Source organism: Triticum dicoccoides, chromosome 3B (genome assembly GCF_002162155.2).
Source record: "Triticum dicoccoides isolate Atlit2015 ecotype Zavitan chromosome 3B, WEW_v2.0, whole genome shotgun sequence".
NCBI lineage: Eukaryota > Viridiplantae > Streptophyta > Magnoliopsida > Poales > Poaceae > Triticum > Triticum dicoccoides.
The window spans coordinates 368577737-368605143 of NC_041385.1; the positions used below are offsets into that span (position 1 = coordinate 368577737).

A 27407-nucleotide genomic window follows, 5' to 3' on the forward strand; every position below is an offset into this window, starting at 1 on the left:
CGACCGACGCCCTCCGGACATCCGGTAGCTGGACACCCGAGAAGAAGTTAACGGAAGACCGAAGCCACCGGATGACCGGGCGACCAACACCCGAGCCAAATTTACGGAAGTCCGACAGCCCCGGAAGTCCAGACCGTCCCGAAGCCCCGGACGTCCAACACCTGAGTGACCGCAGCCACGGGCAGGAGCCCTTGTACCCCTTCACTTTGACTCCCATTTGCACTACGACCATAAATAGGTCTCTCCCACCTCCTAGCTAGGGTAGCATTGGTTTAGCACATATTTTGTGTGAGAGCCTTGCTCATCCACTTGGTTACTTCTCCTCGGAGCTCACGACCTCTTCGGAGAAGATCCCCCAAGCGGATTCAAGACCCCTTCAAGGGAAGACAATCAAGACCTCCTCACGGAGAAGAACGGCTACCCTTGTATCCTTCCTTTGTTGATTTTGAATCTTGTGCTACCTTATGTGTTCGATGATCTAGCCCTTGTGTGATCGATTACTTGTCGGTTTAGTGATTCTCTCGTTTCTCCCCGTGTTTTCCCTTGTGTTTTCCGCGCGTTCATCGTGTTTCCCCCCGTAGGATCCACTCCAAACGTGAAAGATCAGCCTGTAGGGTTCCGTCCTACATCATCTTGGTATCATGAGCCACGTTGATCACGTTTTTGGAGTCCCTACCCCGTGTTTTCTAGCTTGATTTTGTTGTTTTCGTCCTAAACCCGAAAATTCCACACCAAAAATAGCCCCAATTTTTTTTGTGATTTGTTGGTGAATTGAGATTTTGTTGGATTTGGTCCATGGATTTGAGTTGCTACGTGTGGATCTAGCTTTCCCCACCCTCCCCACCCTTTTCCATCCACCAATCCGCTCAATTTCGATCTCACCATCTTACTCCGCACCGAAATCGCGTAGTTCATCCCATGCCCGAATTTTGCCCAGGCACCGGACGACCGGACCCTGCTGGATGTTCGATGACCGGACGACCGTAAAAACTGGACGTCCGTGAAACTCTGACGAAACTGAAAATTTTCAGTTCGACCACCACCACAACCCCACCTTCCACCACATCTTCCAAACCAACATACACCACCATCTTCCACAATACCTCCTATGACGATTTTGACACGTTTTGGTCCTTGAGATTTTGAGTTGTGGCCCCCGCGTCCTATTGTGTTTCGGCTATTTAGGTTCGGTTCGACTTCATCATCACCACGGCTCATCTTCGCAAGGGTCTCATCATCGCCAAGGACGGTAACTTCGACGACATCTTTGTCATACCTTGCAATTGCATTGATACCCCACATGGCCTTACTTTTGCGTGGCTTACCCATCGAGACTAGCCATTGAGTATTGCCGGCAACGTGACTTGTGCACATTAGTGATCATACTCCATAGCATACATACCATACCACCGTGGTGCATATCTTGGCATCAACTTGTGTGTCACAAAGTTGTCATCGCATACACAATTGCTATCTTGGTTCATGAAGTTTTGCATGAGAAAAGAGCTCAAAAGTGAAAGAGCCACCAAAGCTTTTAAGCAAAGAGGAAAGATAAGCAAAAAGCTTATAAACAAGAACCATAGCATCATACTACATTAAGATTGTCATACCGGATCATCTTGGATCATAGCACCGGAATACCATACATATAGCATACGTGGGATTGAGATCGTTGCATTTTTGCCTAGTAGGTTGTGCACAAGCTCCGTATCCGCCTATTGTGCAATCGTGCTAGCGTCTCTCTAGTATTGTGCAACAAGAGCATTTTCGTGGATTCCACATTTTGGCTCACTTTTGGTTTGCACAATCCCATTTATCTATTTGCGTGTGTGTTTCCGTGTACCCCCACTTTCTTGGTCTACTTGTTGCATTTGCAAATTTGTGAATCTTTTCCAACATTATTGAATCTCACTTTCAATTGCATCAAATTTTGTGCCACCATCCTAACCAAGCTCCACCATAAGCTTTTACTTGTGTAGGTGTGAGAACTGACAAGAATTGGTACCAATAGTGCTATTTCATTGTCCGCATTTGAGTGAACTTGATTCATCATCAACATCGGTCAAGGTAAATTGGTATAAGTTCTTCTCCTTCTACCACTCACATTTTGCTTGGAATGATGGATAGGCCGAGTACTTCTACCAACCCACTCTTCATCGAGCAAGACGACGACATGTCATCATACGTCACCAAGAGCCACCTCTTTGGTGCACAACGAGCGTTGCATCAAGAGCAACAAGCAATGAACGACCGCATCGACAACCTCGCCACCGACTTGCGACTCTTCGAGCAACGTACAAGAGACTACTTCGAAGACAAGCTCGACGCGCACAAGCAAGAGAACGATGCAAGAATGGATGAGATCCGCGCCTTGTTGGTGAACCAGCCTCCTTCTACATCGTCATACTCAAGACGGAGCCACTCAAGTCGACACTCTGACGACTCCTTCTCCGGCTCAAGTACACCGCCTACTCTTCGACGAGTCGCGCGTCAAGACCGTCATGCAACTCGCAACCCGCTACACGTCAAGGATTCACAAGAGCAAGTCGATGAGCAAGTCCCTCGTCCACAATCAAACCAAGTCTCTTTTGCTCAAGCTCAAGAACGACAACGACTACGGCGCCAGGAAGAAGAAGAACGAGCACGTCTACACCAAGAGGAACAAGATGCCAAGGCCCAACGTCTTCAACAACAACAACGAGAAGCACAAGCTCTTGAGGCGCAACGTGCCCTTCAAGAATCAAGTCGAGCCATCGCCAACCGCAATCGCGAACGGAGCAATCAAGAGGAAGCCCTTCGAGAAGAAATCCAAGAGAGGAACTACCAACCGCGTGTGCAACGTCAAGCTCCACAAGCTCCTTCACAAGCTCGTCAAGCTCCACCTCAACCTCAAGTTCAACAAGAGCAAGTTGATCTTGGACTTCCTCCACGCCAAGAGCAACATGAGGATGATTACCCTCCACGTCAAGGGCGTCATCATCACCATCGCCAAAAACACAATGAAGAGCAACGCTATGGCAAGCTCAAATTCACAATGCCCAAGTTCAATGGAAGCAATGATCCGGAAGAATACCTCTCATGGGCATTGAAGGTCGACAAAATCTTTCGTTTGCACAACTATGAGGAGGATAAGAAGATCGCTATGGCATCACTTGAGTTCCAAGACTATGTGCTCATATGGTGGGAACAAGTCCTTGAGCACCGGCAAGCAAGAGGTGAACCTCCAATCACCACTTGGGCTCAAATGAAGGAAGTCATGCGAGCATGTTTTGTGCCAACCTACTACAACCGTGATCTCTTCAAGAAGCTACAACTCCTCAAGCAAGTAACAAAGAGTGTTGAAGAATACTACAAGGAAATGGAGATTGCCATGATTCGAGCCAATGTCACGGAGGATGATGAGCAAACAATGGCACGATTCTTGAATGGACTCAATCATCCCATCAAGAAGATCGCCGACTTCCAACCCTACTCCAACCTCATTGAGCTTGTACATCAAGCTACAAAGGCAGAACGTCAAGTGCAAGATGACCTCAAGTATGCCAAGTACTCATCCAAGACATACGGCTTCTCCAATAACCAAGCTTCAACAACCACTCCAACTTCGACATCAACCAAGCCTTCTCCAAGCAACGACAACAAGTCAAGTTACAAGAAAACTTCGGCAAGTTCAAGTCGTCTTCCTCCTACTACAAGCAACTTCAAGCCGCGTGTTTCATCATCTACTCCGACCGATGAGACCATCAAGACAATCTCCTTCAAGTGTTTCACTTGCGGCGGCCGAGGCCACAAGTCCTATGAATGCACCAACAAGCGCACCATGATCCTCAACGACGATGGCACCTACGACTCTATGAGTGATGAGGAGATGGAAGCTCTTGAGCAAGTGGCCATGCACCGGTGCATGAACGAGGATGAAGATAATCAAGTCTTTTGTGATGAAGATACGAGCCCCGCTCTTGTTGTCTCCAAGGTCTTGACTCTTCAACATCAACAAGAAGAAGACCAACGATGCCACATCTTCCACACCAAGGCCGGCATAAATGGAAGGTCCGTCAAGGTCATCATCGATGGAGGTAGTTGTCACAACTTGGCAAGTGAAGAACTATGCTCCAAGCTTCAATTGGTAAAGAGGAAGCACCCGCACCCCTACAAGGTTCAATGGCTAAGTGACTCCGGCACTATCCGCGTTGAGCATACGGTCCAAGTCTCCTTCAAAATTGGTGCATATGAGGACACTTTGGAGTGTGATGTGGTCCCAATGACCATTTGCCACCTCCTTCTTGGTCGACCATGGCAATTCGACCGTGGTGACATCCACAATGGGCGCACCAATCACTATAGCTTCAAGATGAAAGGGAAGGAATATGTGCTACGACCTATGTCTCCTAGTCAAGTGATAGCTGACAAGCAAGCCACCCATCATGGAGAGAAGAGTGAGAAAGTGATCCACCAAAAAGTGAGTGAGAGCCACAAGCCAAACTTGAGCGCCCCTTCACCTAGAGAGAAAAACCTCATACTATTTGCCACAAAAAGTGAGATGAGAGAAGTGTGTGAGAACCCATAAAGTGTGATGCACTTTGTCCTTGTGTGCAAGGATGGGGAACTTAAACTAACACCTCTCACGAGCTACCTTTAGTGTTTCAATCTCTTCTGCAGGAATTCCAAGATGTTTTCCCCGATGAGCTACCTCCGGGTCTACCTCCTCTACGAGGCATTGAGCATCGAATCGACCTCATCCCCGGAGCACCACTTCCAAACAAAGCTCCATACCATGTCAATCCCAAAGAAACCAAGGAGATTCAACGGCAAGTACAACAACTCATCGACAATGGTCATGTACGTGAAAGCTTAAACCCTTTGTCGTTCCGGTTATACTTGTGCCTAAGCCCGATGGAAGTTTCCGCTTGTGTTCCGATTGTAAACCTATAAATGCTATTACCGTTCGCTATAGGCATCCCATTCCTCGCTTAGATGATATGCTTGATGAACTTAGTGGAGCAAACTTTTTCTCAAAAATTGATCTTAAAAGTGGCTATTATCAAATCCGCATTCAAGAGGGTGATGAATGGAAAACTGCTTTCAAAACCAAATTTGGCTTATATGAGTGGTTAGTTATGCCTATGGGTTTATCGGAGGCTCCCGGTACTTTCGTGCGTCTTATGCATCATGTGCTTCGCCCTTATATTAGAGTCTTTGTTGTGGTTTACTTCGATGATATTCTTGTGTTTAGCAAAACCATGAAAGAACATCTTAATCATGTTAGGGCTGTTTTGCAAACCCTTCGCAAGGAAAGTCTTTATGCAAACATGAAAAAGTGCACATTTGGTGTTGACAAAGTGGTTTTCTTGGGTTTTGTTGTATCATCCAAGGGTGTTCATGTTGATGAATCTAAAATTGAAGCAATTAAAACTTGACCCCAACCCACCAATTTGAAACAAGTGCGTAGTTTTCTTGGTCTTGCGGGTTTTTATCGTCGCTTTGTGAAAGATTTTAGCACTATTGCCGCTCCTTTGCATGCCTTGAGCAAGAAGAATGCTCCTTTTGTTTGGGGATCTTTGCAATCCACCGCTTTTGATGAGCTCAAGTCTTTGCTTACTCATGCTCCGATTCTTGCTTTGCCCAATTTTGACAAAACTTTTGAGGTTCATTGTGATGCAAGTGGTACCAGAATTGGCGGAGTTTTTATGCAAGAAAACGAGCCATTGCATATTTTAGTGAAAAACTCTCCGGTGCTCAACTTAACTATCCCATCTATGACAAAGAATTGTATGCTTTAGTGCGTGTGCTACATGTTTGGGAACATTATCTTAGACCTCATAAGTTTGTCATACATACCGATCATGAAATGCTTAAGTACTTGAAAGGTCAAACTAAGTTGAACAAGCGTCGTGCCAAATGGAGTGAATTTATTGAATCTTTCCCCTATGTGATCAAGTACATTAAGGGTAAGGAGAATGTAGTTGCGGATGCGCTTTCACGCATATGCACGCTTGTCACTAAACTTGAGTTGAATGTTATTGGTTTTGAGCACATCAAAGACTTGTATGCTAATGATCCATCTTTTGCTATTCCTTATGCTAAGTGTTTGACGCATACTTCTTGGGAACAATATTATATCAAGGATGCTTATCTTATGAAAGCTAACAAACTATGCATTCCCGAGTCTTCTCTTCGTTTGCTACTTTTGCAAGAGGCTCATGGAGGCGGACTCATGGGACACTTTGGAAGAGATAAGACATTCGCCACGCTCTCTAAGAACTACTTTTGGCCCAAGATGTTTCAAGACGTCTCACGCTTCACCACCCGATGCTCTACATGTCGCAAAGCTAAGTCTAAAGCTCAATCCCATGGTCTTTACATGCCTCTTCCTATTCCTTATCAACCTTGGGAAGACATTAGCATGGATTTTGTACTTGGTTTGCCTAGAACTCAAAATGGCAAGGATTCTGTGTTTGTTGTTGTGGACCGATTTTCTAAGATGGCACATTTCATTCCTTGCAACAAGATAGACGATGCTTCACACATTGCAAATCTCTTTTGTAGGGAAATCTTGCGACTCCATGGAGTACCAAATACAATCGTCTCCGATCGTGACGTCAAGTTCTTGAGTTACTTTTGGAAGACCCTATGCGCCAAGCTCGGAATCAAGCTCTTGTTCTCATCCGCATACCATCCTCAAACCGACGGCTAAATGGAGGTGACGAACCGGACTCTCTCCACTCTACCTCGTGTGTTGATCAAGAAGAACATCAAGGAGCAGGAAGCATGTCTACCCATCGCCGAGTACGCCTACAACCGTGCAAGACATTCGACTACCGGCAAGTCCCCCTTCGAGGCCGTCTACGGCTTCAACCCATTGTCACCATTGGACATTCTACCGCTTCCTCTACAAGAGCGCACCAACACGGATGCGAGTGCACGGGCAAGCTACATCAAGAAGATGCATGAGGATACAAGGCACACCATCGAGCACCAAGTACAACGACTAGCGACCAAGCTCAACGTCAACAAGAAACCCATGATCTTCAACATTGGCGATCTCGTGTGGCTACACCTTCGAAAGGACCTCTCCCCCAACGAACGCAAGTCCAAACTTCTCCCTCGAGCCGATGGACCCTTCAAGGTGCTAGCACGCTACAACGACAACGCCTACAATATAGACCTACCACGAGGTAAGTACAATGTGAGCGACATCTTCAACGTCAAGGACCTCGCGCCATACCATGGAGATGAAGCTTTTGATCCGAGGTCGGATCTTTCCCAAGGGGGGGATGATGCGGAGCATCCCTCGCTCATCCCCATGGAAGTACCTACATCTCCCTCAACACCACTTGGACCCATGACAAGAGCTAGAGCAAAGGCTATCGAAGATAAGGTGAACTCGCTCCTCTCCGAACTTCCTCTCTCTACTCACGAAACTTGGCTACTACCTCATATGGACACTCTGTGTGTGATCAGGTACTTGGAGGAGAGCCACGGGACAACTACACCCAATGGCCAAGGTGGCAAGGACGCCAAACATGGACATCAAGAAGAAGAGCCGTTTGTGAAGCTACAGGCACCGGACGACCGGCCGGTCCTGGACGTCCGAGCCCTGGGAGGTGCTACAGCGAGGGAAGGAAGGCAGGACAGAGATACAGGCCACGGACGACCGGCCCGGCCCAGACGTCTGACAACTCCCAGGGCCACGGACGACCGACGCCCTCTGGACATCCGGCAGCTGGACACCCGAGAAGAAATTAACAGAAGACCGAAGCCACCGGACGATCGGGCGACCCGCACCCGAGCCGAATTTACGGAAGTCTGACAGCCCCGGACGTCCGGACCGTCCCGAAGCCCCGGACGTCCGACGTCTTCCGGACGTCCGACACCTGAGTGACCGCAGCCACGGGCAGGAGCCCTTGTACCCCTTCACTTTGACTCCCATTTGCACTAGACTATAAATAGGTCTCTCCCACCTCCTAGCTAGGGTAGCATTGGTTTAGCTCATATTTTGTGTGAGAGCCTTGCTCATCCACTTGGTTACTTCTCCTTGGAGCTCACGACCTCTTCGGAGAAGATCCCCCAAGCGGATCAAGACCCCTTCAAGGGAAGACAATCAAGACCTCCTCACAGAGAAGAACGGCTACCCTTATATCCTTCCTTTGTTGATTTTGAATCTTGTGCTACCTTATGTGTTCGGTGATCTAGCCCTTGTGTGATCGATTACTTGTCGGTTTAGTGATTCTCTTGTTTCTCCCATGTTTTCCCTTGTGTTTTCCATGCGTTCATCGTGTTTTCCCCCGTAGGATCCACTCCAAACGTGAAAGATCGGCCCCTAGGGTTCCGCCCTACATCACCCTTTCTGCAACGGTTATCACGCACTCCTCGGTCATACAGCATTCGCTCGCTTAAGCACCTTCCCCCACTACGCATATCTGAACTCAAGATGCCTGGACCTAAGGGTGTCATTACTGTCAATGGCAACACCGATCGCTCGCTCCGAAGTGAGGAGCACACGGCAGCTCTGGTGGCCGAAGTCAAGGGCAGCAAAGGGGCATCAAAATCCTAGTCCCACCCAAGACACTGGACGCGCAGAGACGATCCCCAGCTATAGCGCCGCTTTTGGAGCCTTCCCATGCTCACCCGAAATAGGGATATGCTCCGCAAAACACGGCCTTTCCAGCCGTGAAATACGTACCTCGGGTGCACAATTTCGCGGTTAAAATTCCATGGGCAGTTGTGGGCCCAAAACGGTCCGAGGATCACATACTCGGCTTGACCGAGCCACGGACAAACACTTCTCCTGACCATTAACAGGTTCCATCTAGGACCTAATTGGCGTAAAGATGATATACGGCAGTGACTTTTCAAGACCATTCCTGAAGGGCCCGCCCGCCGATCATTATCTCTCATGTCTACGGAACCCTCTCAAAGAGCAAAGGCGCAGACGTGCAGTAGGGCGCAATAGGGACGTCAAACCACTCATGGAGGCCCTATTTAAACCTTTCCTCTGTCAACTATATTTTTAAAGTATCTATAACAGTTGCTTCGTCAGTTCGAATTGTACGGTTGGACGTAACAAATTCATCAGAAATAAAGACCATTTTTACGGGTCCCATCACATACTTTTTTTCCGCTTTATCATGCCGAAACAAACTAGTTCGATACATGCCTTTTTAAGATGCGATCGGCTAATAGACCGGGGGCTCAACTATAAAACTTGCCCTAAGCATCACTTCGGCACTATTTTCATCTCATGTGCTCGGCGTCGCAGATATTGCATTATATGAATTAGTTCCGAATTATGTCTCTGGTCAATAGTTGGTTGCCCGAATCCTATGTTTTCCCTCTTACGTTCCGCACTGTTCGGCTAAATGGGTAAAGGGAGAACCACTGAGATTGTACTTCTAGCTCGCCTGGTTAAGTACCTCAGTGGAGAAAGCCGGAAACTGACTGTCATAATAAGCGAGAGCTGGTCAGCGATCCGATGACAAGTGTCAAACTAAAAATCGATGGAGGTTATTCCATGCCATACGAAGGGTTTGTTGTCATAGAAACCAAGTGATGGTGGTATTAACACCGGCACAACCGAATATCATGAAACACTGGGGGCTAGTCACTAGCTCCCGCAGTCAAGCTCCTATGGCTAAGTGAAAGCATTAAAGCCGCATAGTCCAATCGCCTCGTTTCTCCTACACACTACCGCCTCTGGGCACCGAGACTTCGACTAAGGGTTCAAGTGTTAAGGAAGAAACAACCTTTGCAGTATCTACAAGGGGGGCGAAGCCGACGACTGGTAACTTTCAGTTTAAAACGGCCGCACAGGAGTCAAAATAAACAAATAGAGCATCGTACACCATGCCAACTAGTTGCATTATAAAGCACAAAAAGTTTAAACTTGCTCAAATAAACGACAGTGCATTCACTCATAAATTACATCCTTCGAACACTGGGCCTCTATCGCCCGAGCACCATCCATCACAATGGGAAAATATTGCTCGGGAAGCCTATGCTCCTTCCCAGGAGACGGGGGTCTGGTGGCCATCTTTGCTGGCTTGATCTTTAGCTAGTGCACCATAGTCTTGCCGAAGGCCATCTGAGCTCCCTCGATGCATACGGAGTGCTTCCAGATGACAAACCGGGATGTGGCGTCGCACAGCTTTTGCACCAAGACAAAGTAGCTACTCGGCAACAGCTCTGAGGGCCACAACTTGACACTGAGGTCCTTCATGGCTGGCTCCGCCATCCTATGCAACTCCATTAGCTGCTTCAGCTGGTTGTTGAGGAGGGAAGGGTGCTCGGGTGCTTGAAATTGCGCCCAAAATAACCTACGCTCGGTATTGCCCTCCTGGGACGAGAAGTACCTCACCACATCTGCCGCACTCCTCGGGAGGTCCGCGAAAGCGCTTGGGGAACGCCATACTCATATGAGAAAAGCGAACCTGTTACCACTCCACCAGACTGTCATCACCGCTCAACACCTGGTATGGACTCCCCAACGCACTACAGATCGTGAGCCAGAATCGTCTTGCAAACACAAAGTTGATAAGAAGATGATCGATCATTTCTTGGCGCTGGCTGCACATAGGGCATGATGACTGGTGGGAAAAGGCCTCTCCGAGCGAGACGGTCCGATGTCTAACGACGATTTTTCATTGCGAGCCACGCATAGAAACGACATTGCTGGGGCACCTTTTGCTTCCACACTAAACCAGCATACGTCGTCACCTCCGTTGCCCCAAACTTCAAATCATATGCGAAGGAGACTAAGAAGTTTCCTTTCGGTTCCAGACCCAGCGAATGGTGTCCGCGTTTCATTCCTTAGTTGAAAGCCCATTATTATTGGCCAAAGCCTCAAGTAGTATTCGATATTGGGCAAGTCTATGTTTGGTCCAACGTCTCTTGCTCAAGCATTCTCTTCGATCAGCTGTTTAACCATTATGGATGATCTCGCTCGAGGTGCCACCCTCCGATACAGACCGGGCGCAAGTTCCCGGATCCTGAAGCCATCGATCCATCTTATCTTCCCCAAAGAGGGTGCTCGCTCCATCGCCTACATCCGCTCTGATTGCTGCCTTGTAAATTGCACGGGCCTCATCCGGAGCGTCTACTGCGAATTCTTTCCATGGCCTCAGTTAAATTTGAACTTAGTTAAACTTTAGTGCCACAACTGAAACTGCTGCCATGGCAGCCGTTTTGGCTTAGTTTTCACTGTGCAGAGTTTCAGAAGTGTTGCCATGGCAAAGCTTTTGAAATGTGACTTGAAGTGATCATAACTTTTGATCTATGGTTTGAAATTCAGTAATACTTTTTTCCTTGTGTTCCAAAAGTTTGCAAGTGACCATTAGAATATTTTTATCCAAGTTTGAACTTTTCTTTGTTTGAATTTGAATCTCTCTGCTCTGTTTTGTTTTCTTTTTTTATTTGATTGCCACTGATCAAAAATTCAAAAATGAATTCAAACCAGTGCAAGGATACTCTAAATAATTTTATGTGACTTTTTTCGACATTTCCAAATGCACATATACTATTTCAGAGACATTTGAAAATATATTCCATATATTAAGAACATAAATCCAAATCCAAATACAATAATGATTTAAACTTAGAGTCCAACACAACTATTTTTTTTTGAACATCAGTACAGACACAAGCGCTCATATACACGCGCATATACTCATCCCTATGAACGCACACACGCACCCCCTACCCCTATGAGCACCTCCGAAAGACTGAGCCGGCATATCATCTTGAAATTTACGAAGTCACCGTAGGCACCTCGTCGTCGACGGGAACGTCTCGTCCCATTGAATGTGCATCGTCGGAAATCCTAAAATAAATCCAGGAATAAATGCGAGCACCAGGATTTGAACCCTGGCGGGCTGGGATACCACAGTCCCTCTAACCATCCAACCACAGGTTGGTTCGCGAGTCCAACACAACTCTTAAAAATATTCATAAATTTTGGTTTGATATATAGTTCCTGCCAAAATTCTCCGAACTACTCTTAAGGGCATTTTGGATTCATTGAATGCAATTTCAAGGTTCTTTGCCCTTTATTTAAATCTGGAGACTTCAAATTTCCCCAATTCAAAATTCACGGAAATTAAATATGATGCATGATGCTTACTAATGCAACTGATACAAGCGTTATTCTACGGCTATGATAACGGTTCACAAGTATGAAAAACAGAGAGTTGAGGAAGGAGTTAAGGAAAGAGGAGAGTAAGAAAATCAGTTATGATCCAATATTTAGGAATCGCATTTTTAGGAAATGAACTAAAGTAATTTCCCCACAACTGTGAAATCCTGGGTTTCCAAGAAACACATTTTTTTTTTATATACACAGGTTGGTCAGAGTAGCCAAACAAAATTTTATTCGATTATATATACAGACTTACCGTCTATATTACGTCAATTGTCTGACACCTAGATCAACGGTGCAGATCAAATGTTCTGCCCGAGCGGACGCCGTAGTCTGCCAACCGTCCTAGCGCACCGCGTCCCCAGATCCCCGTGGCTTTCGGATCGATTCCATCCTAAGCGCTGCACCTATGGTGCCCATCCACCCAGCCTATCGCCTCAACGCGAGCCCAGCGCCGCCGCACTCTCGGTCCCTCTCTCCGCCTCGCGGCCGCCGTCCTCGACGTATCGATCGTCCGTGTATTTTTTGGTAGCAGAGGAAAAAGAGGAGTTCCGCACAGGGCCTCTCCCATAGCTTTGCTGCTCGCGTCATGGCACGACACCCAGTCGCTTCAAGCCTTCAACCAATGGGGCGGCTGCGCGCGTGCCGCCACCATCGAGGTCCACTTCGGCGAGCCTGCCGCGCCTCCCCGCCCGCGTGTCTACTTTTTCCTCGGTCATGGCGGTCGCTGCAACCGCTCCCGATGACGCCCGCGATTCTAGCCTCGGAAGCTCAGTCTTCTGGGCCTGGATCCGGGCGGCGGTAGAGGCGGCCCCGGCTCCCGCGCCTCCGCAGGACGAGGAAGAAGGCCTCCACAGGAGGAGGATCCCCGTCGGGGCCTACTTCCTCTTCATCAGGTAAGTTAGAATGCGCAGGTGGTTGTACGCTGGGTGTTTGATGATAGTTCTGCAAGGAAGACCTTGCGTGCTACACTGCTACTATGTTTTTTCAATCTCTCATCTAACATTATTGTGGGAGGCCACAGTGATTTGGTGACGAGGAATGAAAAACGACCTTTGTTTGATTTTCTTTATCCAATCTTTTACATCACCTAAGCGACGTGGTAAATCCATCCACTTGGTCGGTAAACTACACTGCGCTCTGCTACCCTGAATTCCTCCAGAGATCATGGTAACTGATTTCAGTGTAGCACCACATATTTTGCGGGCCAACAATTATATTGATGTTTGATCGTTTGTTGAACATGCTGTATGTACATTATATAACCTCATTTATCTCACGTTTTTGTTGGGCATTGGGGTGCAGAACAACAGATTTTGCTATCACAGTGTGGTTGTCTTCCAATATGGTTCTTCTGGGCTGTTCAATATTGGTGATCATGAATCTGAGTAGTACCTTTATATGATCAGGAACATGCTTCGGGATGGCTTCCGGAGATGAGGAAATATGGTATGTCCACGCTATCATGAGCTGGCCTGTTATTGTGTAAATTGCTAAATAGTGTAGTTTTCCTCATTGATTTGTACCCATCTTTCTTCTTTCATTGCCATGTATGTGCACGATCAATCCAATTTCCTTTGATGATAATGACTGCTAATATTTAGTAAAGACCATTGAGGATCAAGAGAATTGCTCTGAATTTAATTTATGTTTGGCTGAACCTTTATATGGCTTCTGGATACTGGCGTTCCTAATTGTTTGTAGAATTTACCGTGAAACATGTGCAATGTTGTACAAGGCGCGGTGGGTTATGTGAGTGGCAGTCCATGCACAATTGCATGTTTAGGGCCTGTTCTGAAGTCCTCCCAACTCTCCCAACTCCAAAAATTCTGCTTCTCAACCCAGCTTCTCACTCCGTGTAGCGATTCACATCCGTTCGGCAGCGAAAACAGCTTCTCTGTCGTCACTTTGGGCTGGTAGCGGCTGCTCACATGTCTAGCGCCATATTGGGCTGGGTGGAAATCGTCCCATGGGCCAAGCATGCAGCCCAAAAGAGAAGGAGAGAGGTGTTTCTGTACAAGGAAGGAGCCACGAGCCAGTTTTCACGAGGAACGAAGGGAGGAGAGAGACTAAACGAAACGTTATGTTCACTTGGCGGTGGCAAACCACGTAATTTCAGCCAACTCCACGTTTTGGAGGATTCCTGAAGCTGCGATTTCCTACTCCAACTCCACGCTTTTTACACTAGGATCCATCCAGCTTCTCAAAGCTAAGCTTTTGGAGCTAGAATCGTTCGGCTCTGCTTCGCACATGGAGTTTGTGAAGCCTGGAGTTGGAGGACTTCAGAACAGGCCCTTAAAGATGCATATTTCGAAATATGAGAAGTTTGAGTCAAGCCTCATGTTCCAAGAGTGCAATTATCTAGAATGCTCTTTAGTTATTTATATACAGAACAGTTCAAATGATGTAGCTGCACCTGCATAAGTATATAGGCACCCAGTCATATGGCACCTAGCGCCTAATCCACTTTTGCGCCTAACCCACTTTTGTAACACTGAACCTGTATTATATTCTCACATGATGACATTTATTTCACAATTACCAGATTATGCGGTAGTTGATAAGCCATCCCTGACAACATGGATGAAAGGAGGTCTTGATTATATAGTTCTTAAAAGTTTAGATATCGATGGAATTTGGATCATTTCAAGTGTTCCTGGTCAAAGCATCGTTCTTGCTCATTACATACAGCAGGTACTGTGATTGAGCAAAGTCAATAAACTATTTCCAAGTGGTTGCAATGTTTCAAGTTCTAAGATGCTACTTTAATAGGTCGATGATATGGTTGAGGAATTTACTGAAATCAATCATATCATGGAGAAGACTGGGGACTTCATAAGGAAAAGAAAGAAGCTCTTTCAACTTATGGACTTGGCTAATTCTAATCTTGCAGATGTCATCATTAGACTTCACCTTTTTGACAGGTATGTAAGTGTTGCACTCCCTCCTACATATTATATATCATGTACCATATATTTTAGCAGTGTATGTGCTGTCATTTTCTGAAAAGAAGGAATTTCATTATGCAGAAAACCCCATGTACTGTGTTGTATTACTGAAAAGAAGTCATGTAACTGTCTAAAAATTAAGAAGACATAACTTGACATCGTAGCCAGGTAGGACTATATGATATCAATAGACCACTTTGAAACTCACATGGTACTTTTCTCGGAAAAAAAACAGTAATATTTATGCTGTTCATTGAAAAAACTTCCCTGTGCCTTCAAGAAAGGTTGATGTTTTGATCTCCAGACATACAAAACATACAGTGCCACAACTCTGTATGTTTTTATTCTTTTTATTTACTAGCATTGTGTTTCGCTTCGAGTGTCAAAGAACCACAGATGCACTATGAGACTATTACCCCATGTCGCCTCCACCCACACCAGCAAACGCCGCCCGCTGCTGCCGTCGCAAGCAGGCGCTGCCCCGCCGTTTCCTCGCGCCTAAGATTGAAGCATCGCCAGCGCTGTTTCTTGGCGCACCGCAGATGTGCATCGACCCACAATGTTTTTTTTTGTCACGCGCCGGAAAGTCGGAGACCCAGAATGTGGAGCTCGACAGATTACTCGAAATCCTGGTTCTTGCCATCTATGTGCAGTTCCACCGTTTGTTATGAACAGAGAACCGAGGTGAGTTGTGATTTCTGTATCTCGGGAGGGGATTAGAAAAACTTTAGAGGATATACGAGACAGTGTGCAAGTATACTGCCATTAGCCTGATTGATATGTTCCTCATTGCACGTGCTCCATTACATGAACTGTAAATCCAGCAATGATGTAGAAGAGATAAATAGTAAACGTACTTGCTTTCTATTTGTAGATGCTTTTGACTTTTATATAAGTTTCATAAAATATTTTGTCCATCAAACTCTATGTTTCTTATATACATGAAAAGGGATATGCAACTGTGGAGAGAAAGAATGCAGTGATAGCTGGAGAGTGGAGACAGTGGAAGAAGGTGGGAGCCACATGTTCATTGCAACGCTTTGCTACTTACCATTTGCATGTGGAGGACGCTCTGCAGGTCAGGCATTTTTACAAATTGTAATAGAATTGGGTACGAGTTTCAAGCGGGAGCTGGAGCTACTTTTTGTTCGTCAATTTAACTTTTACTAATTTGTAACTTAAATGGATCGATTAGTAGTGTCGGGGCCCTGGTTCTAAAGCAAGTCGTGAGGCGTCTACTACCAAAACAATCTGGTTCTTATCGAGTATTGCCTACTGAGACACCATGTTGCTAGATAAGTATAAACACCAGGTTATCTCTAATCATGTGTTGCAGCTTCTACCATCCTCATGTTTAGATACTTAATGCTGACATGTGAACCAAAAATCTAAGATGAACACAATTATTAGTGGATGATACTTTGATCAATAATTTCTATGGCATCAGTCATGCACTAATTTAGACATATTCTGTTTTTTCGAAAGCAATTTATCCCAAAATTTTAGCTAGGCCGCATTGCATTTTTATCCTGAATCTCTATCATCGAATGTTTTTTCAAAGATTTATTAAATTTATGGGACACATTTGCTCCATTTTAATTCATTTACCATATATTAACCCACTTCAATTAGCAACAAGTTCCCAAGCTGAAACTATTGCGATCTGGGCTGGTATGTGACTGCCATTTTCGCATTATTGATATTTTCACAATGGATACATTAGAGCATTGCATTTTTAAAGTAAAGTTCCAGCAATTATTTTTTAGCAGAAATACAATGATCTGTATGCAAACAATCTCCCTGTTTTAGTAATGTTGTGGGACATCATAGAGCAAATGACATGTCACATTCCCAGTAAATGTGTCAATCATACTAAATCGATGGTTTCTAATTTTGGATATTGAAATAATGATATTTTCTTGATTATAATATGATAGTACTGATTAACTCATTTTCTGTTTCAAGCTATCTTGACATTTCTTAGCTATTTTGATGTTTTGCTTGGTAGAAAGTATCAATGTACTGCTTGAGAAGACGTAAGTGTGGGAGATTGTGTTTTCAAATCAGAGAATTGTGGTTTCAAAGTTATTTGTAGAAGTAATTTATATTTATCTTAAGGTTACTAGGATACATTGTATGAACCTTTCTTTTTTCATTATCATATAGGCCAAGATGTTCTCCATATGCTGCATCTGGAACGCCTACGACAAGATTAACCATGTGAAGACTCGGTTACATGGTTTTATTTTAAATGAAGTTGTGTGTGTGAGGGAGTGATAGCAATAAATTTGTGCGTGAACTAATGACGTTGGTAAGAATTTAGGTGTTTGTAAAATGGGCGATGATAGGCGCCGCCAAATTTCGGCCGGTCGACGCGCAGCCGTCTGATTAGTCCACCCAGGGCCGTCTGATCTCGCGAAAAACGCCCTATATCAATAAAAAAAAGCTCTCCTACTCCAACTGACACGGGCGATCTGCCGCCGTCAATGTGCGTGTGCACTCCGGCGAGCGCGGCAGCGCCCCAGCGTCAGCCCTCCTCGCAGCATCCCGCGCTCGTCGAAAAGCTCGTCAGCACCCTCGATGGTCGTCGTCCGCACCGCTTAGCAACCCCCAATCCTCCAAGCTCTTATTCCCACGGGCATGAAACAGCAGAAATCACCATGAAAATAGGGATGTAGCAAATCTACAAACCGATAGTAGCAAAAATCCTAAACGGTGGTAACAAAATGGTGCACTGGTTCCAGAAAAAACAAAAACATGGTAGCAAATTTTGGGTTGGTTTCCAGCAAAAAAACGACGATGGTGGTAGCAAAGTGGTACATAGGTTCCAGTAAAAAACTAAAAACCATGGTAGCAAGGTGATACATAGGTTCCAGCAAAAAAACACCATGGCAGCAAAAAAATGGGCTAGTTCCAGCAAAACTTGAAGACGGTGGTAGCAGAAATTGGGGTTTGTTCCAGCAAAATGAAGAACTGTTTCCAGCAAAACTTGAAGACCGTGGTAGCAGAAATTGGGGTTGGTTCCAACAAAATGAATAACTGTTTCCAGCAGACCGTGGTAGCAAAAATTGGGGTTGGTTCCAGCAAAAAGAAGAACTGGTTCCAGCAAAGAATAACACCGTCTCCGCTTGCCGGTTCCAGCACTGCTTGTGCTGACTGCAGCACGGCCACGCGCCGGTTGTAGCTCCTCGCCGCGCCGGTAGCAGCACCACGGGGACGTAGTAGCAGCAGCGACGAGCGCCGGCTAGCAACGGCCACTGCACGCACGAAATCCTCGTGGGCTACTGCTTGTGCAGCACCGGCCAATACCCCGCTGACTGCTCGCCCATGCAGCAAAGATAGCAATGGAGAAGGTCGCTACGGAGTAGAGGTTGGATCGCATGGGGAGCTCGTCGGAGGAGTAGCAGACGGGATATGTAGGAGAGGATGGAATCTGCAGCTTAGGAGATGGGGGGCGATGGAGATGGCTATTTTTGTTTCGTATTGGATGTGGATGTGAGGGGAGCGGTGTGGAGAAAGAAGAGAAGAAAAAGAAATGAGCTGGGAGCTGTGTGTGGAGGAGAATGAGCGGTGTTGTGGATGAGGCCGGGAGGATTCTCGAAGCACACTTGGGCGTACCACATACGCACGATCCCCCTGAATGGGACAGGTCGCGAGCGACCGGCGTGAGTTTGCGCCGGCAGACCGGAGAGAAATGTTTCCCTTAATACATGATTTTGTAGTTAGCTGGTTGTAACTAACATCATATGCCCTTTTAAGGATGATCAATACTCCCTCTGTTTTTAAATATTCGTCTTTCTAGAGATTTCAACAAGTGACTATATATGGCAAAATGAATGAATCTATACTCTAAAATATGTTGTCTATATACATCTGTATATGATAGTCCAATTGAAATCTTTAAAAAGATAAATATTTAAGAACGGAGGGAGTAGATTGTTAATGCCATCGAAAGATAAAATATGCCAGGAATGGTAATGTTGTCGATAAAATTTCGGTTGACTGAAGCACGAGTGTGGTGGGACTCGGAAGGGAGGGAGCAAATTGTTGCTGCACTTAGAGCGTCTATGATTCGACCCCCATTACTTTGTCTCCATTTGTTCGCACACAATCTGGATAGGAGAGAAGAATATTTTGTCCCAATTTGTTTCCACGGACAATCCAGCAGGAAAAAAGGTCACCCAATTATTGGACCCCCTACTTCGTCCTCCCTACTTCGTCCTCATATGTTTAAGTTGTTTGTGAACCCTCAAACTCAATTCATATATGAGGAAGAGATGAGGGTGTTCTGGCAGTCCGCCGCTTACTAATCTTTACCTAACAATAATAAAGAGAATTGGGTTTCTGTCGTCTGTCGTCGCTAGCAATTTTGCAAAAAAAGTCTCTCTGTTTATAAGAAATTAACCCGCACTCCTATCTTAAGTTGGAATCTAAGAGAAACGCTTCGTTTTGCAAAAACACCCCTGCAGAGAAAAGGAAGGGGATGCACATAGGAGGAGCTCGCCGGCGGCAACGCTTGCCCCGGGCGCGGGGGTGCTCAGCTGATACGGTGGTGGCTAGAGGAGGCGGCGCAAGAGGGACAGAGATGGAAGGAAGGGAAGGGCCAGCGGGGGGCGAGCTGGTGCCCTGGCGGTGGCAGGTGCGCGTGTGTGTGTCACGTGGCATGGAAGGAGGGAGGGAAGGGCCGGTCACCGGATCGGGGCCGGGACGCCGCCATCGGTCTGTCCGTGGCGCGCCGCTCCGGAAATTGGTGGCTGCCGCCGCGGCGGATTGCTCGCCCGCGCGCGCACGCCAGAGCAGGGGGGTCGCTCCCCAGGTGGCGCACAACCGGGTTCGCGGTGGCGCCGGGGAGGAGGTCGTGGTGCCGGCGGGGGAAGAAGCCGGATGGGGGAGGAGGTCGCCATGCCGTCGGGAAAGAGGCCGGGCATGAGAGGAGGCCCCCGTGCGGCCACGGTGCCGACGGGGAAAGAAACCGGGCGGAGGAGGAGGCTGCGGTGCCCGTGGGAGTGGGGCGGCGCGGCACCCCGAGAAAGGCAGAAGATGGATCTGGGGGAGATGCGCTAGAGGAGGAGGGAGGTGGGGGCTGGTGGGAGGAATCGTGGCAGGTGGAGATGGATGTTGGGTACGTGTGGTGCGGTGGTGTTTTCTTCTTCTATTTTAATAGGTGTTTTACACGGCACCGTAGTACTCATTTTTGCACAGTGGCAGCGCATGTAAACCACGTCTTCGTACAGCGCATGCATTGTTCAAAATAAATGCCCATTCCTGCCATTATCAATACCCGTTATGTTCCTTTTTTCCATTGCAGGATAAATGAAAATGGACAGGATTATTGCTCCATGTGCCAGTTCAAAATATCTAACCCTAACACGGATTCTAATTGATTAAAAGCAAGATTTGTCCCGAACAGAACACCATCATCTCACAGGTCTTTGAATATCAATGAGTCCAGGTCTTTGGAGAGACAATTACACCATACAAAAATCTATGTGCCACGACGTTTAGAATAGCAACTTTTTTAAACAAATGATGGCAAGCTAAACATGCATCCTGAAACCACACGAAAGCTAATATATAATCTCATTCTGCAAAGCTACCTATGGCGGGTTGCTACAAGTGTTCTTTCTGTGGCCAATCAACCGCACCGCAAGCACCGAAGCGACTTTGTCGACGCCTTTGGGGCATCACATCTCTGTGGCAAAGTTGTTCGGCCGGTTAGGCCTTGGGAGCACTGAGCATTGCTGAACAAATTCTTAATTTTCAAAAATAAAATAGAAAAGAAAAGAAAAATATCCACTCAAATATATTCTGATTGAGCTGAAAATTCCAAATAATATGACTTTAAGACTAAAATTTTGTAAATCATAATATCTTTGTGGATTCAAAAATATGCATATTCAAAAAATATTCGCAATTTTGGAAAAAAAGTTTGGGAAATAAAAAAATGTTCACGAGTCTTAGAAAAGTTCCTGTATTAAAAAGTGTTAAGGGAATTGAAGAAAATGTTCGCCAAAATGTTATCGGTGAAGCAACAAAATGTTGTCATGGTCTTTAAAGATAATGATTTTTTTTCTCCCGTTGCAACGCATGGGCCTTTTTGCTAGTAAGTGTAAAGAACAAATGACAAGACAAAACACCTTGCAAAGGTTCGACAATAACATCTCAGTATTATAGGAGTACAAGGTAAATCTTTCCAGGGCCCGACAGTCATTTGCTATGCAAAGTCTACGACTTCGCTATTCATAGACCCATAAACTCAGTTTTCATATATGGAAGCTAATTAGGGGTGCGGTACAGCTTGCCGAAAACATGGAGTACGGCAACGACGGCAATAAACCCTATGCTCATGATCAGAACAGCATTTGGGGACATCTTGCGCCCAGCAGCCTCATCGGTGTAGAACTGAAGCATTGTACTGGCACCACCACCACCACCTCCAGCAGCAGCACCACCACCGGTGGTTCTACGTCGGCGCAGGCTTGCAGCTGCAGCTGCACTCCCTCTTGCAGGTGCGTCACCATTAGCCACCATCTTGTCTTACCTACCTACATGGAAGTGCAAGGTGCGATCAGAAGGATTGTAGCATTAGTATCATAACGGACCAAAACATACATGGTGTTGAAAATGATCAAACGGCATGCATCATCAGTAAGTTTGTTGGAGAAGTACACAGGTATATAAAAAATGAGACATAGTCATATGGCATCAAGTGGTGTCTCGCTACATCTTCTGTTGACTAAGAGAAGGGTAAATAAAGTGCTGCTTCCAAATGCTATGAAAATTACTAGTAAACGGTAACCTACAATATGGAACCAAAACGAAAATGCTGCTCAGAGCTATACTGAATTTTGTCGAATCCAATAATTTTGTAAGAATAAAATACTGATTTTTTTATCAACAAACGACTGAATTTGTTCCACAGTTAACTGACACTTGTTCAGTGTGGCGTGACACAAAATCCAATTATCAATCATCAATACACCAGGAGAATTAGTTTACATCATCTATACGCAACTTTATTGTCCTGAGAGTAAAGGGAAGAACAAATTTGATAAGTACTCCCTTTGTAAATAAATATAAGAGCATTAGGCTGAGAACGGCAATATGGCGGACGAGCTCGCCTGCTCCTGGTACGCGGACGAATGGAGCAAGGTCGCGTGGCAGCTAGCAGTTCGTAGTATTAGCGCAGGAGACGGCAGACATACCAGGACCGCATGATGTACTGGTGGTACAGGTCCTACCGAACAAGGTGTTCCGTCCACGAATCACGGCGTCAGTCCAACAAGTGGTGGGGCCATTTAATACGACATCACAGGGTCGATTTCTGTTGTCGAACAGTAGCCATGGCGGCCTTGGCGGCTGACTGGAGTTCCTATCAGATCCGATCGACAGGTATGGTTTATGATCATCCCTACTAGATTGGAATATTAAGCATCTGTTGTATCCTGAGAAGGGTCGCCCCAATCCCTATGAACAGGTTCGCCGTCCCAGCCATGTACGGCGATGTGTTCTCAGTGGCCATCTAGCCGACACTAGAGATGGTTGAAGCTGAGGGAGGAGCAGTGGATGTGTTCGCACAGGGTAGTTCACATTCTAATGGATATGTGCTTTTCTTCAGAGTCTGATTTCGTTTCTACGGAAGCAGATGGCTTATGAAGTGCTCACCTGGAAAGGAAATCATGGTGACTACCCCAACCACATGTATGGGGGCATCCTGGAGTGATGATCTGCTGTTATAGAATATAAAAAGTCTGCCTTTCCGGTCTGGAAAGTGCAAACGAGTCACTCCGGACCAGACAAGTATCCTGATGGTTTGAGGTCGAAGTTATCTGTACGTATTCCCTGCCGAGCATGGTCCCTATCATCGTGTGAATGAACGCATGGCCTATGTTTAAGTGGTTTGTAATGGAGAGATGCTTTGCGTGTTTGTGAACTACAATTGTGGTATGGAGTGTTTCCGTGAGAACTGTGTGGATTTGATGGTAATTCGGCATGGTAATTAAATGGTTCTAGTTATCCGGGGCGGGTTTGATAATTTGAAAATATGTTGGCGAAGATTGATAGCCATGCAACGGTAAGGGGAGGGTTTTTAGAGCATCTGTGCTCAGTGGGATATTTTGCAGGCTCGTCTTGATCGCAAAGAGGCTAATTGGAAAAAATAATTACAAACCACCCCAGCCAAGCAGGTGGGCTGGCATCTGGCAAAAGCTTATATTTTTTACACTGGAACCTTTGACAAGCATGCTTTGGAAGAGCAGTGATTGACACAGGTGTCCAGCCAGCATGAATTAATGTTGGCAACTAAGGGGTCGTCTTTTGAACCTGCCTGATTTTGCCAATCAGGTTACAAATGCATGCATGATCACATTCTGCAGAAGAGACTTTGCAACCATGTGTTCAAATACTACGGCTTTAGATGGCTGCATTCTCTAAACGATGTTGACAACCCAGATGGTGACATTTTAAAACTGATAAAGGTGCCAAATGCTTGACACATGGGTAAAGACATTTTGAAACTGAGTAGTTGCCAAACATCTATTCAGAAATTACACCTTAATATTCGGAATCCTTGGTCGGCAAAAAATTGTCCATGCTCGTCGCGCAGCTGAAAAACTTCACTAGAGATTTTTCTGCAAACCCGAAAAACATTGGGCTCCTTAAAATATATTTTTGCGGGGTCCTTAAAATATTTGTTTGTGGGCGGAACACCATCGACGAGCGGCCTGCCGTCCGTTTTCAGCGAACAAGCACCATGGGTACACCATGGTGCGATCTGAGCACATTATCAAATTTGTAGGTGTAGCAATTTAGTTCGTCACGGCTTTGAGTTGATCTGTATATTCATTTTGTCATACTCCATTGAATAATAATAAAAATGGGTGATAAAGAGGTTGGAGGTTATCCTTCCTTTTCGAAAAGAAAAAAGAAAATTGGCCCGGATTTGTGTTCGTCGTTTTGGTGTGGCTAGGGTTCTTTTTTGAATTTGGAGGACCGCTATCAGCATTAGCCCGTCCAAGTTGAGAACCCATCTAGGGTTTCTCTCTCCCTCCCCTATCCCTTGACGGTTAGGGTAAGGAAAAAGTCTAAAACAAACCTTGAATTTGTCAGCGAAAGCTAAATCAAACCCTAAACTCTCAATCCCTGGAATCAGCACACCAAACTCCCTTATCCCGGTCTATTTTTAACCTTGAGAGGACTTAGCCGGTATTTGCTGAATTAGGCCAGCCCATTAACGTCGTCGCTCGCGTGCGCGCACTGCTCTGGGTTTCCTTTTTCTTTCCTTGTTTTGTTTTTTTCCTTATCTCTTTTTTACTCCTGTCTATTTTTTCTTCTTATCCAATGTACATTTTTAACGCACACATAAAATATTTTTTGATAAACTTTTGATACTTCCATATACATTATGTACATTTTTAAATTAAATTGTTTCATTTTTTTTGAATACATGGTTATATTTTTTCCAAATGCATGTTTACATTTTCTCAATGACAATAAACATTTTATAAAACCAAACGAACACTCTTCTGCATGGTTCAACATTTTTAAATATGTAGCCACATTTTTCAAAAACATGCCAAGTATATTCTGTTAAATGTAAGACACAATTTTTTACAACGCGCACATTGTACACACATTTGTGTTTGAAAATGTCACAAACACATTTTTTGAAACTCATGAACATTATTGAAATGCTACATTTTTCGATTGTACGAAACATTTTTTGAATCACACAAATATTATTATAAATTGTATAAACATTTGTTTGAATTGGTCCGTACATTTTCATAAAACCTGCGATATTTTTTAGATGTCACAAAATATTTTCTTACAATTTGTTCAGATTTCGAAATTTGTTCCTATTTTCTAAATTTTCAAAAAGCATTCACACATTAAAATTATGTTTATGTTTCAAAAAGTGTTCGCACTTAAATTTTTTGTACAGCTTTCAGAAAAGAAAAGCCCGCTTCATGTCTGGTCGGCCGGCCCACACGAGTACGTAGCCAACGATCCAAAACATTTTCTAAACAAATTATTTACAAAATTATAAAAACATTATTTATAAAATGTGACACAATTTTTGAAAATCTGAAACATTTTCATAGCATGTGAAAAACTGTTGAAACTCTGAACATTTTTTATAGTTGTTTTTAGAATCACAAGCAGCTTTTAAAAATGCGAATAGAATTTCAAAATTCCATAAAAAAATCAAAACACAAAATAAATTAAATTTGTGCGATAAATAGAAAACAGGAGTGTTTTTTAACTGCTGGAAAATTTAGAAATGCGTGAATATATTTTAAAGTTCATGATTTCTTGTTGTGTTATAGTGGGTCGGCCCAAATTCAGAGTAGCAGGATATCCCGGCCGGGATTTTCTTATTCCCAGTGTGCCAAACAGGTCTATGGTCCAAAATAGACCGGGATTACAAGTTCAGAGTGCCAATTTCCGGGATTCAAAGTTTAGGGTTTGATTTAGCTTTCGTCTGCAACTTCAAGGTTCGTTTTGGACTTTTTCCTTAGGGTAAACACTTTCCTCCAGGCTTCGCCGGCGAGCCCGTGGGTTCGTCTCCCCTCTGTCGGCTGCTCCGGCGGCGGGTGGCGTGGAGGGGAATCCCGGTGTCTCTGTTTCGGTTAGTAGTTAGGTTAGGGTTTTTTAGTCCTCACAGGTGCAGCGCTCGAACGGATGGCGGTGCTTCTTCTTCGAGTTTGTCTTCCGGGCTTCAATCCTCCTCGAGTTCGTTCATCTGAACGTAGTCGATGAAGTTTAATAATAGATCTGAATTATTTTTGAAAAAAGAATTTGAGGGATCATTGTATGAAGCATGTGGGATCAGCTGGCCTGGCTGAAATATCAACGCGTGATGTGGACCGAGCCGACCCCATCCAACTAGCACGTTGCTGCCCCTGGGGAGGATAATGTTACGTGCCCTTTCTACCGTCGAGACGAGCCATTGGCACAGTTCGACACAGGTCCCATCCGCCGTCTGCTGCCAGGGCGGACGCAAACGGCTGTCTGCTATAGACCTGTGTGCGGCCGTGACATGATCCTGTACGACCGATAATATTAGAATTGGTCTGCATCCCTATGCAAATGAATGGCCGGCGATTCCATGAGCAAGCGCGCTCGTCCATGCCAAAGGATTTCCGCGTTAGGCTCTTATATTTCTTTACGGAGGTTGAACTATATATCTGATCAAAGGGGTGCACTCTTTTTCAATCTATAAGTAGGCTGTCTTCCGAGGTGCATCTTCAGATAACAACCATATTATTCTTCCCAGTATAGGATTTTGTTTCAAAACAAAGATGCAGGATAGAACAATAATAATCAGCATATGCGTGAACAAGAGATGTTCAGTCGATTTTAAAATGGATCAATCTGAGGATGCTAGTTTCAGTCACACAAAAGTGCGTTCAGATCCTGTCAATAATTGCAGCTCTTTTGAGTCTCCTCGTACGATATAATCTTAGAAAAGTAAAAAAAGGTGAGCACACGCAGGCCTACGAGCCAATTGATCAGGTAAAGGAATAACACAAGCAGTGAAATTTGGATGCTAGCATGGTTCTTCGTATCAGGAATTCAAATATAGAAGGCGAAAATTATCTAACCATATATAAACGGGTCGCAATGATCGTACGCAACATAATAAATCTCCTACGCCCAATCTGAATCTACGAAACAACACTTTAGAATCTGCGGATGAACACACGATCGAACATGGCCTGGCTGAGAAACACGGACGGATCGGCACACATATTCCGACTCCCAACGAACCATCCATCGAACAGATCAAAGGAACCGAAATCGCATCAAGATTTCACCAAATCTGACCTCCCTAGGACGCAAGCGGAGGCGATCTAAACCACAAAGACAACAAGGTAACGCATCTTCTGTGGACACACGACGCGCAGGCGGGGGATCAATCAATCCAGCATGGTGGTGATGAGATAGGAGGATTACGCGCGCGTACCTGATGAACTCGGCCTCGCACTCGCTGATCCTCCTCTCCTCTTGTCCGTCTGGCTTCCAAATCCAAACCTGGTGCGTGAAATTCGACCGCGGAATGCTCTCCGTGATGTGCGTGCCCCTTATATCTATGCACGGGCTAGCCGCTTTTCGGGTCGGGTCGAGCCCATAGTCCGCTCGGGGTGCGTGACGTGGCCCGCGCAATCTGATTGGACCATGCGCCTCCCCATTCATCAATCTAGGCCGTTCGTTTGGCTACAGGGTCTGAAGTCTTCCGCCCGCCCGGCAAAGTTGACCGTAGTTATCTCGTCGAAATGTCCTGTCTGGCGTCACTTTCTTTTAGATCACCGCCTGGGGGCGGATCC

At 45.5% G+C, this 27407-nt stretch overlaps 2 protein-coding genes across 4 annotated transcripts; one reads left to right on the top strand and one right to left on the bottom strand.

Annotated features, from left to right (window-relative positions):
• The first annotated feature begins 12059 nt into the window (after positions 1-12059).
• LOC119276085 lies at positions 12060-16389 on the top strand. Of its 2 annotated transcripts, XM_037557071.1 has the most exons (6): positions 12060-13026; positions 13436-13579; positions 14676-14824; positions 14903-15054; positions 16028-16156; positions 16277-16389. In XM_037557071.1, exons 2-5 carry the CDS (start codon positions 13567-13569, stop codon positions 16059-16061), a joined length of 348 nt encoding a protein of 115 aa, XP_037412968.1. In that variant the 5' UTR covers positions 12060-13026; positions 13436-13566; the 3' UTR covers positions 16062-16156; positions 16277-16389. The 2 variants fall into 2 exon arrangements, with proteins under 2 accessions (XP_037412968.1, XP_037412966.1); XM_037557069.1 differs by lacking the exons at positions 12060-13026; positions 16028-16156; positions 16277-16389 and having other exon boundaries at positions 13410-13579; positions 14903-15474.
• Positions 16390-21199: 4810 nt separating this feature from the next.
• LOC119276086 (protein transport protein Sec61 subunit beta-like) lies at positions 21200-27190 on the bottom strand. Of its 2 annotated transcripts, none has more exons than XM_037557072.1 (2): positions 27047-27190; positions 21200-21623 (listed from the first exon to the last, which is right to left on the bottom strand). In XM_037557072.1, exon 2 carries the CDS (start codon positions 21607-21609, stop codon positions 21355-21357), a length of 255 nt encoding a protein of 84 aa, XP_037412969.1. In that variant the 5' UTR covers positions 21610-21623; positions 27047-27190; the 3' UTR covers positions 21200-21354. The 2 variants fall into 2 exon arrangements, with proteins under 2 accessions (XP_037412969.1, XP_037412970.1); XM_037557073.1 differs by having other exon boundaries at positions 21200-21619; positions 27047-27149.
• Between the last annotated feature and the right edge of the window lie 217 nt (positions 27191-27407).

Excerpts from the sequence above, each read along its gene's own strand:
- LOC119276086 (XM_037557072.1), bottom strand. The coding sequence starts at position 21,609 with ATGGTGGCTAATGGTGACGCACCTGCAAGAGGGAGTGCAGCTGCAGCT.
- LOC119276085 (XM_037557069.1), top strand. Across the intron at positions 14,825-14,902 it reads TTGCTCATTACATACAGCAG|GTCGATGATATGGTTGAGGA; the intron begins GTACTGTGATTG and ends CTACTTTAATAG.